Source organism: Topomyia yanbarensis, chromosome 3 (assembly GCF_030247195.1).
Source record: "Topomyia yanbarensis strain Yona2022 chromosome 3, ASM3024719v1, whole genome shotgun sequence".
Lineage (NCBI taxonomy): Eukaryota > Metazoa > Arthropoda > Insecta > Diptera > Culicidae > Topomyia > Topomyia yanbarensis.
In genome coordinates this window covers 427,162,492-427,176,384 of record NC_080672.1, presented here as the reverse complement: position 1 = coordinate 427,176,384, position 13,893 = coordinate 427,162,492, and the positions used below count along the sequence as shown (strand labels likewise).

The window sequence follows — 13,893 nt, the reverse complement described above, 5'->3', positions numbered from 1 at the left end:
TCGAGAAAGAGGAGCTTCGAACAAAAATTGTTTGCTTGGTGCATGAAATTAGCGGGAACCAATCACGAACGAGCTTCGGTCAGATGATTTAAAATCGGTTTTTTGTGTGTGCATGCTATCTTCCACCCATCGGAAATAAAAATGATAACCTCTGCAACCCAAACTGATACATCCACCAGCCATGTACAGCTTGCAAATATTTCCTTCTCGGTATTGTACAGACCTTTGTTCGCATCAAGCAGCCAAATACGAGTGATAATAGAAACAAATCTGTAACGGACCTAAATTGAAAACTTTTCATCATTTAAGTGTTTGGTTGGTGCACCATATTGACGGCTCTGACCGAGATGCGTTGAACATTTTCGCCTTTTCTGAGTAGTTTTCGAAAGATTTTTCAAAACATAATTTTTCGCTATTATACGCATGTTATACGTACTCCAAATTTTAATACAACATTGCTAAACATATCTACGACAAAATGGTTAAAACCTTAAACCATTCTGTTAAGTATAATGGAAGCTATTAAGAACAATCTGAACAGAGTCACAAGGTGGCCGTCGTTTCTGCTTCTTTCATCGTCAAAATCAAAACATTACATTGGCGCGCAGGACAAAAATGTTTGTAACTTGAATGTCTCATCTAAGATTGCTTAGAAATTGTGTCACTGTATGTAAGCATGTTAGCACAAGCTGATGAATAGATTCTCTTTACGGAATTTTGATCCGTTTGGGAAATTTGTACCTTTTTGTTTTACAAAACAAATGAAACACGTGGTAAAAAATTCAGTCAACTGATTACTGAACTATACACTTGTGTGCGTCCTATCTCCTATCGGTATAGTACGTTCTAGCTGCACACAGATGTTGTGACCAAAGAGAATAGGGAAAGAGACGAAGAGTGAAAATCAGTCAAAACGGCAACACTCCCTTTATGATGATTTCAACACTAGAATTTTGGCAACCGCTTCCACAGGCAGTACTTTAAATGACTCCTATTATATTTTGAAAACAAACCGTATGTCGATCGTTGAATTTGTTTATAAATCGATGCGCATTTCGAAACAAAGAGATGAAATAATTCTAAAGTTTGTTTTTACTCATACATATACTCTAAAATGCACCTTACAATCACGATTGTACTAAATTCTGACGAAAATTCAAATTTATTTTTTGATAGATGCACAATACTTATCTCCTCCAACTCAAGCATGAGTAATGTTTATTTATATTGCACGATTGGTCTGCTCAATAGGGTATTTTGGGCTTCACACTATTCGTCATTTTCCCTATTCACTTTGGTTGTGACGTAAGCGGAACATACCCGAACAAAACCGAACCTTTGTTGTGATTTTGGCAACGCTTCATCTTAACGTTTAAATTCTGACACGGCTGCCATAGCCGATATTTTGAAGCGGGCCTCCTATATTAAAAGCTTAAATGTATTCTACATTAAAAATAGAAACGATCGGGCGTTTTCGGGCTTTCAATTCTCTCACTGATGAAAAAATAAAGCGATGCTTCTTGAAGTCACGATTGTAGTTTGCCTTTTTGAGCTTTAGTAGAGTAATTTTACTTTACGTAGATTATCCCGTTGGATCAAATGGAGAAGAAATTCTTCCAGATTTCCCACTTTTGCTATGGCTGCTTCAAAATTATGAGCTACATGCATCACATAAAATTGGTGTAGCTAATTTTCCAATTTTTATAAGCATGGTATGATCTACTTGCGCTAAGCTTTAGTCATCCTCTCTATTAAGTCTTTAACACTACCCAACTTTGGTTTTCCAATTCGATAACACGACTGCATCAAAATATTGTGTAAAGCTTTCTACATTTTTAGAACCTCTCATACTTGGTGAGAGGTCTTATAAACCAGTAATCCAAAATATATGATTTACTGGTTAAATGGAACTCTGATTAAATACTGTGACAATTACCTTTTGTTATTTCTGTATTAGACCGAGTATTTGCCAGATGAAAAATTTACTAAAAGTTTTAAAAGCTTAGGTATATGAAAGTCACCTCTATCCAATTTCATCACATAAGACATTCAATAAAGATATTGTACAATAGGTTGTACCAGGCAAAAAAACATTTTACATGGTAGCGGACATAAAAAAATGCACCATTTTGCTTTCATATCAATTTATCTCTGCATTTAAAATACAATTTAATAACAGTCCCATCGAAATTCATGACGGTTATCAATGGCTGTTTTAAGATGTGCAATTATTCATCTGATTCTAATATCTGTTTCAGTTGTGTTCACACGGTTCAAGGTGGAAAAAATGTACCAAATTGCAAAACTAAATTGAAAAATAAATAATTTAATTTTGTTTTATCGAATTTGTACGTTCAGATAAATTATTCAAAAGCATTCGCCCAATTTCATAGACGTAGTTATATTACTAAAGGTTTTCTTATTGGAATCGGAAATTAGTTTCTTGCCTCGCTCAGTCACGTCAAGGTGATTAAACTGCATTGAAAAGAGCATCCTAGACATCGACAACGACTTTACAACCATTGATCTAAGAAGATATATTATGACGCTATTCTTCTTTCCTAGTATACATATGACATTGAGCAAATGTGTTTGAACAAGACACCTAAATACACCAACTCGGCAACATTTCAGATATTTCAGTTCTAAGCTGTTTATGTGTATAATAATCCCTTCCCTCATCCCTCACACTAAAATCCCACCCCTTTCGTCGTCTAACTACGTGTCTATGAAATTGGGTTGATGCTTTTGAATCATTTATCCGAACAAACCAATTCATTAAAAGCAAAAAACTACGAAGTTATTTCAGCTTCAAGTCTAACTGTCAATGGGACACCGGCAGGGTTCTTAACATAAATGATTTTTGCACATAATTCGAACCATCAAACTTTGAGCAGCTATAACATTGCTCGGCGATATTCTAGCTCCATACTTCCTTAGGCAATATTATTGAGCAGTTTCATTAGTTGCATACTGTAGAAAAACGGTGGTCTTTAGAACTGACAATGTTACCAAGTTGGTTTTCCCATGCACATTTCAAACGCAATGCGCTACGCCGGGCCCAAATTTTGTGCAAGTATTTGTGACCCCAAATGGAACCAAAAGAATATTTTGCTAAATAAACGATCGTTTTGCCCCACTTTAGTATGCTATCATTGACAGAATAAAACCGAATCATAATTATCTACACACCGGACCAGAGAAGACGTGTTTCCGTACCCCTACTAAAGATGTCCGATTAATTCCCGATTAATCGAACTAATCAATTATTATGAAAACTAATCGATTAATTTTAAGCGATTACCGCATATGACACTTATTTTGTAATCGATGAATTAGCTTCGATAAGTGATCGATCACTGATTTTTTTTTAAATTGACAAACTATCCATATTGTAATTGTAACTTATTGATTTGAATGAGGATTTGAATCACGCCTACAAGATTCTGAAACACCGTATACGATAAGCTCATACTAATGAAAATTCATTAGGGGTTTGCTCGGCAACACAATTAGTGGTTTTGGAGCTAGCGTCAATCCGGCGCTGGCTTAGTACTGTCACTAAGTTAGTCTAGGATGAGACAAAGTCGAAACGCAAATTTCATCACTAATAAAGTTTATAATAATTGTTTAACATGTTAGCGCTACCACACCTGCAGTTTGTTATTTTGACATCTCTATGTAATCCCCTGTCAATTCTTTCAAATACTAAACCTCCTTCGAAAAACCCGAACTTTTTACACAGCTATAATGTTCGAGATGGACATCTGTTCTTTGTGACCTTATTAAAAAATTACCCCTAACTTTAATTAATCGATTTTGGCATCAATTGATTACGATTACTAGTGTGGTGAAAAATAATCGATTGGCTGGTAATCGATTAATTGAAAAAGCGGACATCTCTAACCAGGGGCGGATCCAGAAAAACTTTTCGGGAGGGGTCTGAAATTTCGATTTTAAAATAAAAATTGTACAACCCGTAATGCGTAATAACCTTATTTAATGAATATAAGTATTGTTGGTCAAATTTGATTTAGCGCGATTTTGAGTTCGAAACTTGTATGAACTTGAAACTAATTTAAAATTTCTCAACAAGTAAAAAATTTCGTGCAAAAAGATGTAATCTTATGAAGGCCTATCTTTTGAGAATCATTTATTTTACATGTAGCACTTGTTCGTTTGATGCTGTGTATTAGTTTTAAGCTTTCAATCAGACTGTACAAATCAGCTGAATAAGCAAATAAATACACATACAAATTCACATTATATTGAGGCCAGTTTTTTGCTTTCTCATATCAACATCATTATATATGTACATCTATATTTGTGAATATACCGACATATTTCCCATGAAATTGATTGAAAGCAGTGGCGTAGCCAAAGAAAGGGGGTTTGCAGGTTAAACCAAAATTAATTGCATTAAAAAAAAACTAATTATTTGATGCTGATTAATTTAATCAAATATGTATTGTGCAATCGTAATATTGGAAGCAAATAGTCTGATCACTATATTGAGAATCTATTGTTTTAAGCGTCGATGGGACTTTTGGTAAATTCTGGGAATTGAATTTTGTAACTGAGCTCAAAGCTGAGATCCTATCGTTATCATACTCATAATCATATCAATCATATCAAATAAAATACTATTATGTATTATTATGGGCTCATTTAAATTCGCTCGACGGAAATTTGTATGCATTTCAATATTTGCTTAAAATGCATTTTTTTTTCGGAACGCGTGGAGTTCAAACTAAAGCTCACTATAATTAATAACGAGAATAAATCTTCAAAAAATAGATGGAAAATGATGAAAATGGCGTTTTCCGGTTGTCTTTAGCGTGTTAGGATCAGTTTTGTATGAGAATTTAATTTTTATTGTGTTGAATGGCGTAATAAAATTTCGTAGACGAGGACTCCTTCTCAAGTGGTCGCTGTTGTGCTATCTTATGACAAACATATGAATAAAAGTTAAAAATTGATAATTTTTTTCTATGGAAAATTTTCCATGCTCGATTATGACAGGTCATACAAATTTTGTTATTAATACACGCCTATGACACGTGTGAGTGCGATTTTTGTTTACATTCCTAATAAAAACTCGCAGCATAGTCAACCGATCTTCGTAATATTTGAGCTTGAGCTTGAGCTTGTGCGACCACCCCTTTTTTACAGTCGCGATCATATTAGTTCGATGTTTAGTGTCTGAAGAATTATTGTTTTTATTTTGATTATAGAGGTTTTAACTTTAGGGTCATTCACCTCTATTCGGGTTAGAGTAATTTTTTTTTAAAAGTCTCTAATCGGGGTCGGGAATCGAACCCAGGTGAGCTGCGTAAAATGCAATCGATATACAAACTACGCATTGACCGTCCCCTTTGAAGAATTCTTTTAACCGTTATGGGTCCGACGCGGTACGCGGGTACCTTTTTAGGTTTCAAATAATGAAATTCCCATGTTTTATCCATAGCTGGAAATTGAAACTTTGTGATATCTTAGAACTTCACTATGTCAAGCTTCAAGGTTAATAATATTGTTGATATAGTAAGGGGGTGTGAGGAGGGGTTCCTGATTTTTTTTACTACGTAACAGGCCGAAGTGGGTACCAGGATACCCACAAAACTGAAATACCAATAACTATGGTAATTTCGAACCGATTTTGATACTTTTCGGTGTTTTGGATTTGGGAACTCATTCACTTTTAGACTTGGTTAAAATGAATCGAGTTACTTCATTCAATTCCCAGTAATCCGTTAGCAAGAACCAGATCCAATCATCCAGTTAAATTTTACAATAGATTCAAAACCAAGACGGACGAGTTCCTGAATCCAAAAACATCTAAAAGTGTCTGAATAGGTTAAAGGAAGCCATAGTTATGAGCATTTCAATTTGTGGGTACCCGGGTACCCTTGTTGACCTGTTAAGGGCGTTTTATTGTTGGAGACATAACGGTTAAAATACTTTTAGCGGCAAATCCTAGAAGTAATTATAGAAAATTTACCCTTCAAGCAAATTTATTCGAATTTTTTTCGAAAAAAATATAACAAGCGTTGTTGAATACATAAATACTCCGTGTATTCAGAGTATCGAAATAATTAGACCATACTGTGCTATATTATGTGAAGGTGTAGTAGTAGTATTACACGAATTATATTTGCAATGCATTTGAAGAAACTCTTCTGCTATTTATAAATAGTTAAATTCGCAATTTGATTCAAGGTAAGAATGTCTGAAACATATAATAAAAATTGATATTTTTATTTTTAGGTTTTAAGAAAATTCCTTAAATATCGTTTTATATCTCGATATGCTGCATTCGTGTATTTTTAACAAAGTTGTTTAAAATGACAGCATCAACAACTTTACTGAAGACACCAAGCTTCTTTTTTTGAAGAGTTAATTCTCCATAATTACTTCTAGGAAAATTAATGACTTAAATTATTATATCAAAAGATGCGCTGTTTTATGTTGAAAAGGTTCTTCGAAGTTGTTAAACCTTCAAAGTTGATGGTTTCTAAATTATGTGATGTTGACCGCTATAAACGTTTTCAAATATTTATTTAAAAGTGCATATTTTTTAACTTCATTGACATATTAAACAAGAAAATAAACTGTAGTGTTTGAAAGCTGTTTCATATTGATTCTCTTGTTTGTAGACTGAAAAGGTATCTGTTATACTAACTTTGTTTCTGAGCTTTTAATAATTTGTCAAATTTATATTAAATTTACTTATTTTCGTAAAATTGACGATTTTAATCAAGCCCTCCTCCAAACATAATTTCTGACTACGCCACTGTTTGGAAGTGCTTTCGTTTACCATTGACGAATTGCGCGCCAAATCGTATTAAGAGTTGGCAGCACCCTCTCAGATTCTAATGAAACTTTCTGTACATGAAGACTGCATATTTTGTTTTTCCAAAAATGATCTAGACTGTCTTTTGAAAAGAGCTAAACTTTTTTTTACCAATTTTTTTTCAAATGGCTATAGTCTAAAAATGACAAATCCTACAAAAAATGTTGTAGGAGTGGTTTTCGTAAAATTAGTCAAATTTTCGAATAAAAATATTGAAAAAATTCTTCATTGACTCCTACACAGAAAAAAATCAATTTTAAACATTTAAAGTCGATTTTCTAAAAAAACCCATGTTCCCTACCTACCGTCAAAAATTCAAGTTGGGCACTTTTGAGGAAAAAAAAGTTATTTGAATTTTTTTTCCTTGTCTTAACTGATTTTTTTCTTCAGTGTATTTTTATCGAAAGTCATAATCATCTCAGAATTCAATAAAACTCAGTTTGTTGAGAAGATATTGTCTAATTTAGCAACTAAGCATATTTTTATTAAGGAGTTAACTACTTTTTCATTTTTCATGAAATCGAAATTGTTTTATTACTTTATCTGAAAGTAAAACTCCTTGCGAATGTTTTCCCAATTTTTTATAAATATCCAAGAAATAGATCGAAAGTTACAGCGCTTCCAAGCGCGCTTCGTCTACCAAGAGCAGTGGTAATTTGAAATTTTAAACTCGTGTATCTCGAAATGTCGTTTTACTAAAAACGACTTTTCCGTGGTCACGATTGCCGAAAAACCACTCAATCAATTTTCCTAATTTTTTTCATTTGATCGTAATTAATTCCTTTTTTATTCATAAATTTTTGTTTCATGGATAAGAATTTTCTAATACAATTTATAGAGCTTAAAACAGCGATTTTTTACTAAAAACGTTCTCGAATGCAGGAAAAAATATTATTTATTCAACTAATCGTTAAGGTACGAGGAATACTCATATACTAATGGAATTTTTTGAGTTTTGCGATTTTAGATTATCTATTGGTCTCCAATTGTGATCACCGCAAACCTGTTAAATAAAAACAAGTTTTGGGGGAAAAGCCATAACTCAGCCAATTATTCAGAGGCGACGCGTGGCTCCACCGTCAACCTGTTCAATATACCACAAATGCCCTCAAAATGTCACAGTCATCTCTAATTCGACTCCATGAGACGTTTTTAGATCAGCTAATTATTTCTTGTTTATCTTTTCTGGCGTTACTTGGGTGTGTTGAACGTACGACAAAATTGTCGTTTCCATCCAATATCTATCGAATAGGAGCAATGATAGATGTATGTCGACGGGTTTTTCTATGCAAGAGCTAAGCAAAACAAATTTATTGTGAAAATTTATCGATAAATTGTCAAACAAGCGTCTGATAGAACGCTTAAAAGAGTAAAAAGTACATAATATATCCGAGAAGCGAAAAACTTACAAAGGTTTCTGAACAGGCATTTAAGCCAAACAATCATGTTTAAAAGGATCATTGAACAGAGTTAACATAATGGAAACTCTTTTTAGACGGCTGAAAATGAACCTGATGTGACTCGTGGTGAATAGAAAATATGTTAATTTAAAAATCCATGTTATTTATTCAGTTGAATATCGTACAATAATATTCAATTCACTAATTGTCTAGGTAAATGTTTTCAAATGTTAGTAAAGCATGTAAAATAATAATTATCATTGCTTACATTGTGCCAGGGCCTACTTTGATACGTTTAATTCGTTGCTGCACCTTCTGTATAAGATTGCTTGAAAGATTTGTCAACCGATTTAAAAAATTTCCCTCAACTCTTTCAAATGGTATAGAAATTTGAATGCGCCTTATGCAGTTCATTGAATCAAAAAAAAACTCTCGTGAAATATGGTTGGCATGAGATATTCAACATGTTCTTTATTACAATAGAACGTGAGATCACTCGAACAACCTCTGATTTGAATTTATGTCCATTTTATAATCTCAGCAGCTTTCAATATGTAAATACAAAGAGCAAACAATTTCTTTGAAGCAAAAGTAGACGGTTCATTATTATCGTTGAACCAACGAAATACATACGCACCCAAAACCAATATGCCCAAAGTGCAACAGTATTTGTTCAGGCTACCCAAGAAAACAAGCGTTCGACCGACTGTTATGGACGTACGGCGCCACACGCTCAAAAATTATAAATCGCTTTCGTTTGCACACAACTCTAACGCTTATATGAACAGCGCACCAATACACGCTGGTTCAATATTTGACTTGAACCGGTGCAAAAGGAAATAGAAAAAGTCGTCGCATATGACACTCACGCTCAGGGTGGCCATACCTACCGATTTATCGGTAGTCCTACCGATTTTGGTCTTCCCTACCGATTCACAGACGACCAAGGCAAAACTACCGATATTTTTTTATCCCTACCGAAAACTACCGATTTTTATTGATTTTGGACACATCCTACTCAACATTCATTTTTTGGGTTGGATTTGGTCTGAGATCTATGCTTTCAGTATTTTACAAATGTATGTCAACACTAGGTTTTTGGGACAACAACCCGGCCTACCGATAACTACCGATAAACTTTTAGTGACCCTACCAATATTAAGAAATTCTATCTAGCCACCCTGCTCACGCTGCTGTTCCTGCCGTCGCACATGCAGTTGCTCTCCAGAGTATGCGGTGAGAGTACGAGACGCGTGCATGTTTGAGGTTGAACCGGACATAGAAAGACAGATTTTTTTTTAAATTTACCCGCTTGGTATGCTAGGTTGGTTTATCGTTCGAATCAAATTAGCACACTTCAAAGTTTGAAGATACTTTCATTTAAATTAATTTGTGTGCTGCTGCTGTATATTTGTAAATGGGTTTCGGGTCGTCAGATTTTGCTTACCTGTTCAATGAACAGGTTGAACGTACTGACGCGTCGCTTCTGCAATTATTAATTTATTTTTATTAACTTATGCTTGTTCATTTTACTGAAAAAATGTGCTACCAAAATATTATAAGTTTGATGTAATGAAATCATTCCTTTATTCCTTTACGTAAATTCAAACTAAACTAAAATAAATCACTAAGAGGTATGTAACCCCTTAATCAAGAATCCCATTTAAAAGAGTTTATGTCGTTAAACAAATATTCCATTATTACTTTTTTATTTTCTTGTTTAGTACTAAAGAAGAATTAGAGAAAGAAATAACCACCATAACATTATGTATTGAATTTTACATAATTATTTATTTATTTTTATATATTACATTTGTCCTAAAACTATCTTCATGCATGCTATTTTGTATTATTTCTATACAAGGAAAATATTTTTGGTTCATTTTCTGAATTAGAATGCCTTTTCGTTTCTATTTTATCCCCAGGAATAAGCACAAAACTGTGGAATTTTTGAGTTCCCAATATTCTTCTGACATTTTATTGTGCTGTTCAGTGAATATGTAGCAGAAAATTTATTTTGTGATATTTTTATCAGTTTGTCCAGTTATATAACTCTTGGGAACTTGTTATGGTATTTCCAAAGTCGCGAGCAAGACTAACTTTTTTGCCATTCGCTTGAGAGTGCCACCAATAGCATCACAGGATCCTTTTCCATGGGATGCTGCAACAAAATGCCATTCTGCGCTTAAGGTTGGAGAGGGAATCGGCAAAAATCGAAAACGAAAAAAACAGTTTTTTCCACACCGAGTGTTAGAACTTCATAAAAATCAGTCAGCAGTACTGTAACAACATTTTACATAAGCTGATTGATTTTTATAAACATCTAACTGCTTTTTTCGATTTTGGCCCATTCTCTCTCCAACCTTAACTCATACTTTGACTGGAATCTACACAAGTTTGCAAAGTTTTTCTTATTTTTGTATTGTGCTGCTGCTCCATCAGACATAAAATAAATTTTAGAAAAGTTTGTAAATTGTTTCAAACAATTTATCAGTTTTGAGAGAAATAAATGAACTGCAGTCTTCCAGTCTTCATTCAAGTTTGTTATGAATATATACCAAATTCGTACCTGATACTTTTTGCATGTATCAGGCAACTAGCAGCTGGGAAAATGCATTCTGAGATGATTATGACTTACATTGGTTTAGTTTTCGATAAAAATACACTGAAGGAAAAAAAAATCAGTTTGGACAAGAAAAAGTTTTTTTCAAATAACTTTTTTTCCTCAAAAGTGCCCAACTTTGTTTTGACGGTAGGTAGGAAACATAATTATCTATCTTGGAATAAAATTTCATCCAAATCAAAAATGGATTTTTTTAATCGACTTTAAATTTTTAAAATCGATTTTTTTCAGTGTAGGAGTCAATGAAAATTTTATCAATATTTAACTAATTTTGTGGAAACCACTCCTACAACATTTTTTGTAGGATTTATCATTTTTAGACTATAGCTATTTGAAAAAAATTGGAAAAGAAGTTTGGCCTTTCTCAAAAGACAGTCTAGATCATTTTTGAAAAAAAATATGCAAAGCAGCTTTTTGTGACAAAGTCTTCATGTACAGAAAGTTTTATTAAAATATGAGAGGGTGCTGTCAAAATTTTTTTATAGTTGGCGCGAAATACGTCCATTTCGAATGCATTTAACCTGAAAAAGTGCCCTCCACCAACAATTTAAAACATTAGAAAAAGAATCAAACGCCCCATTCCATACCCATGCGATCAAACCTTATTTTGAAATGCCTTCGTAGGAGTGAGTAGTTGATACTCAAATAAATTGTGCTCAGACATGTTGACAAAATCTGTAAAAAGTTTCCAAGAATTTTTGTGTTTTTTTTTCAGTTTATGTTTCTCACATAAATCGGCCTACTTTTCGCCGCGATTGATTTCAGGTAAACATTTTGCAACAACCTCCGCACTCACCCGATACAATGATCTATTTATAAAGGACCTTGACGCAGTATGCCGTGCCGAATCTCAATAACGAAGCTTTGCAGAAGAAACACGCAGAAAAAAAGAATACATATTTTTGTTTATCATAAGACACAATGATACGACTAGATGTCGAACAAATTTGCATAACACCCCAAAAGCTTCCAACAAACGCCGGTCTGCTTAGCAGTGGGTACACCCCCCTCCACACCAAACCGCAACGTACCTTTCCTCCGATGACGCCCGGTGTTCTGCAGGTTGTTATCCAGAAAGTATCCGTCCAGCGAGTTGAACAGCGCCAGCAGATACACTAGCATCAGCTTTTCCAGCCACATTTTTCCTCTCACTCACCTCGCCACCTTTCTCGTGTTTGTTTGCTACTGCGAGCTTCGTTTCTCCGGGTTCGAACCGTTTTCCCCTGCTATTTTGGGCCCTATAACCCGTCACTGCTTCTTCGTGCTATATTTTTCCGGCTGCTTTTCACCACTTCCGCCGTAAAGTATTATCGACACCACACTCGCTTTCGTTCGCTGTAAAGTGTTCACTTTTCATCCGCTTCCGTTTTGGTACGGATGCCTTCCCTTCTCGTTCTATTTTTTTGTTGAGAGCCGACTTTTTTTCAGCACCACTTCCTTTTTCGTTCAAAGATCAAAAGCACTGGAGACTGGAAACAATTCAACTTTTACGACTATTTTGAACCGACACCAGACGCTTTTTCGGATGTTTCACTTCTTATTATCCTTCGGAAAGTAACCGATCTAGGGGTGGCGCGTGGGAAAAGCTTTTATAGAACACATATTTATGAAGCAAAGCTCACACGCAGGCTAGACTCCCGGCAGGATGCGAAAAAGCGGCCAAAAACGGAAAGTGTTTAGCATATAAATGACCGATTAATTTATGGTTATGATTCTGGCCAGGGCAGGGCAGGTCAGGGCATTATTATTATCCCAAATCCCAGCCCGGCCAGTGGAAGCCGAGGGTGGTTGGGTGGATTTTCAAGAAGCACTTATGTTTTTATACGATTTTTCTCACCATCACGATGCGATCGGGCCATAGTCTGCCTGTCACGGATGAAAAGGTTCGATGTAAATTGTAATCCTGATTACACGCTGTTTGTTCGAGCTGATCCTGATTAAGTCGTGCCGGCAAGCTCCGTTACTCGCGCATTCGTTAAGTTAAGAGAATTTATCCAGCAACGAAGGTCGTTAGATGCGAGATAAATCCGGATTCACTTTGCCATGTAGTCGAACAATGTAGACATGAACCGTCAGCTATATTTAGATTAATTTTTTTACACTTTTTCACGATTCACTTTTGCTTGTAATTTAAAAGAAGCACTTTATTTTCGTTTCTCCCGTCATCCGTTTGAAGTGAAGATGAAAGGGTTAACGATCCTCTGTTTGTGGCACAGCACCGAGCAACCCGAAAATTAATCATTTAATTATCTTTTGAGAGTATACTTTCTTCAAGTTGGTAAATCCACTTTCACAATTTTTCAAAGCTTATAAGTCGATTAGCGACATCTTCACTGCTTTCGCTTCCAGTACCGTTTCCCGGTGTACACTCACTGCAATCCATCCGTTGACCCGACAGGCAACACCATCGAATCGAACCACACCGAATCGAAGGTTCATCGGTAAAATCTTCCAACAATATTTCCCCTGGGGGTCACCTGAAGTCGCATGTCAACCGTAACGTCATTTCGATCTACGTGAGAGAAAAAAAAACAACAACATGACCGATAGGATAACGGTTCGGTGCCTTGCCGAAAAAAAATAGTCTTCACTTCACCTTCTTCACCCACACCCACTGAATAATCCAAACTTGTCTCCCCCAAATCAGTAAGGGGCTGGCCTCGAAGAACTCCAATGGAAACTCACAGCGGGAAAGTTCTGACCGAACGCAGCGGATTCGCACCAGTGACTAAAACGGTTCCCGTTTCTCGGTCGTCCTGCTGATTTTGCATTCCCTAGAACACACGTGAGTAGGGCTCAGACTGCTGGAAATGCATTTTGCGCATGCCCGGCACAGCTTGCAGTACTCGAAAATTGAGCCACCGAGAACGGAGTCCTGTTTTGCTAGCAGTTCGAAATTCCCGAACACGAACACATTTGCGACCTGACCACCGACAAGGTAGCACCCTTGATTGGCAGAAGTCGCTTCGCTCGCTACGAGAGGGTTGTTCGGTTAGCTTTACGTAATCACGTGGGAAAAT

The 13,893-nt window shown here is 35.4% G+C and overlaps 1 protein-coding gene across 2 annotated transcripts in view; it reads right to left on the bottom strand.

The window, feature by feature from the left end:
- The window catches only part of LOC131691900 (neural cell adhesion molecule 2-like), a 252,986-nt gene extending 239,405 nt beyond the window's left edge, over positions 1–13,581 (bottom strand). Inside the window, exons 1-2 of one of the 2 annotated variants that reach the window (XM_058978644.1) lie at positions 12,711–13,581; positions 11,905–12,502 (exon numbers count right to left, since the gene is read on the bottom strand). In XM_058978644.1, coding sequence (XP_058834627.1) covers positions 11,905–12,013 — 109 coding nt within the window. In that variant the 5' untranslated portion in view covers positions 12,014–12,502; positions 12,711–13,581. Of the gene's footprint in view, positions 1–11,904 lie in introns of both variants that reach the window. The other variant, XM_058978643.1, reaches the window with a different exon arrangement.
- Positions 13,582–13,893: the final 312 nt, after the last annotated feature.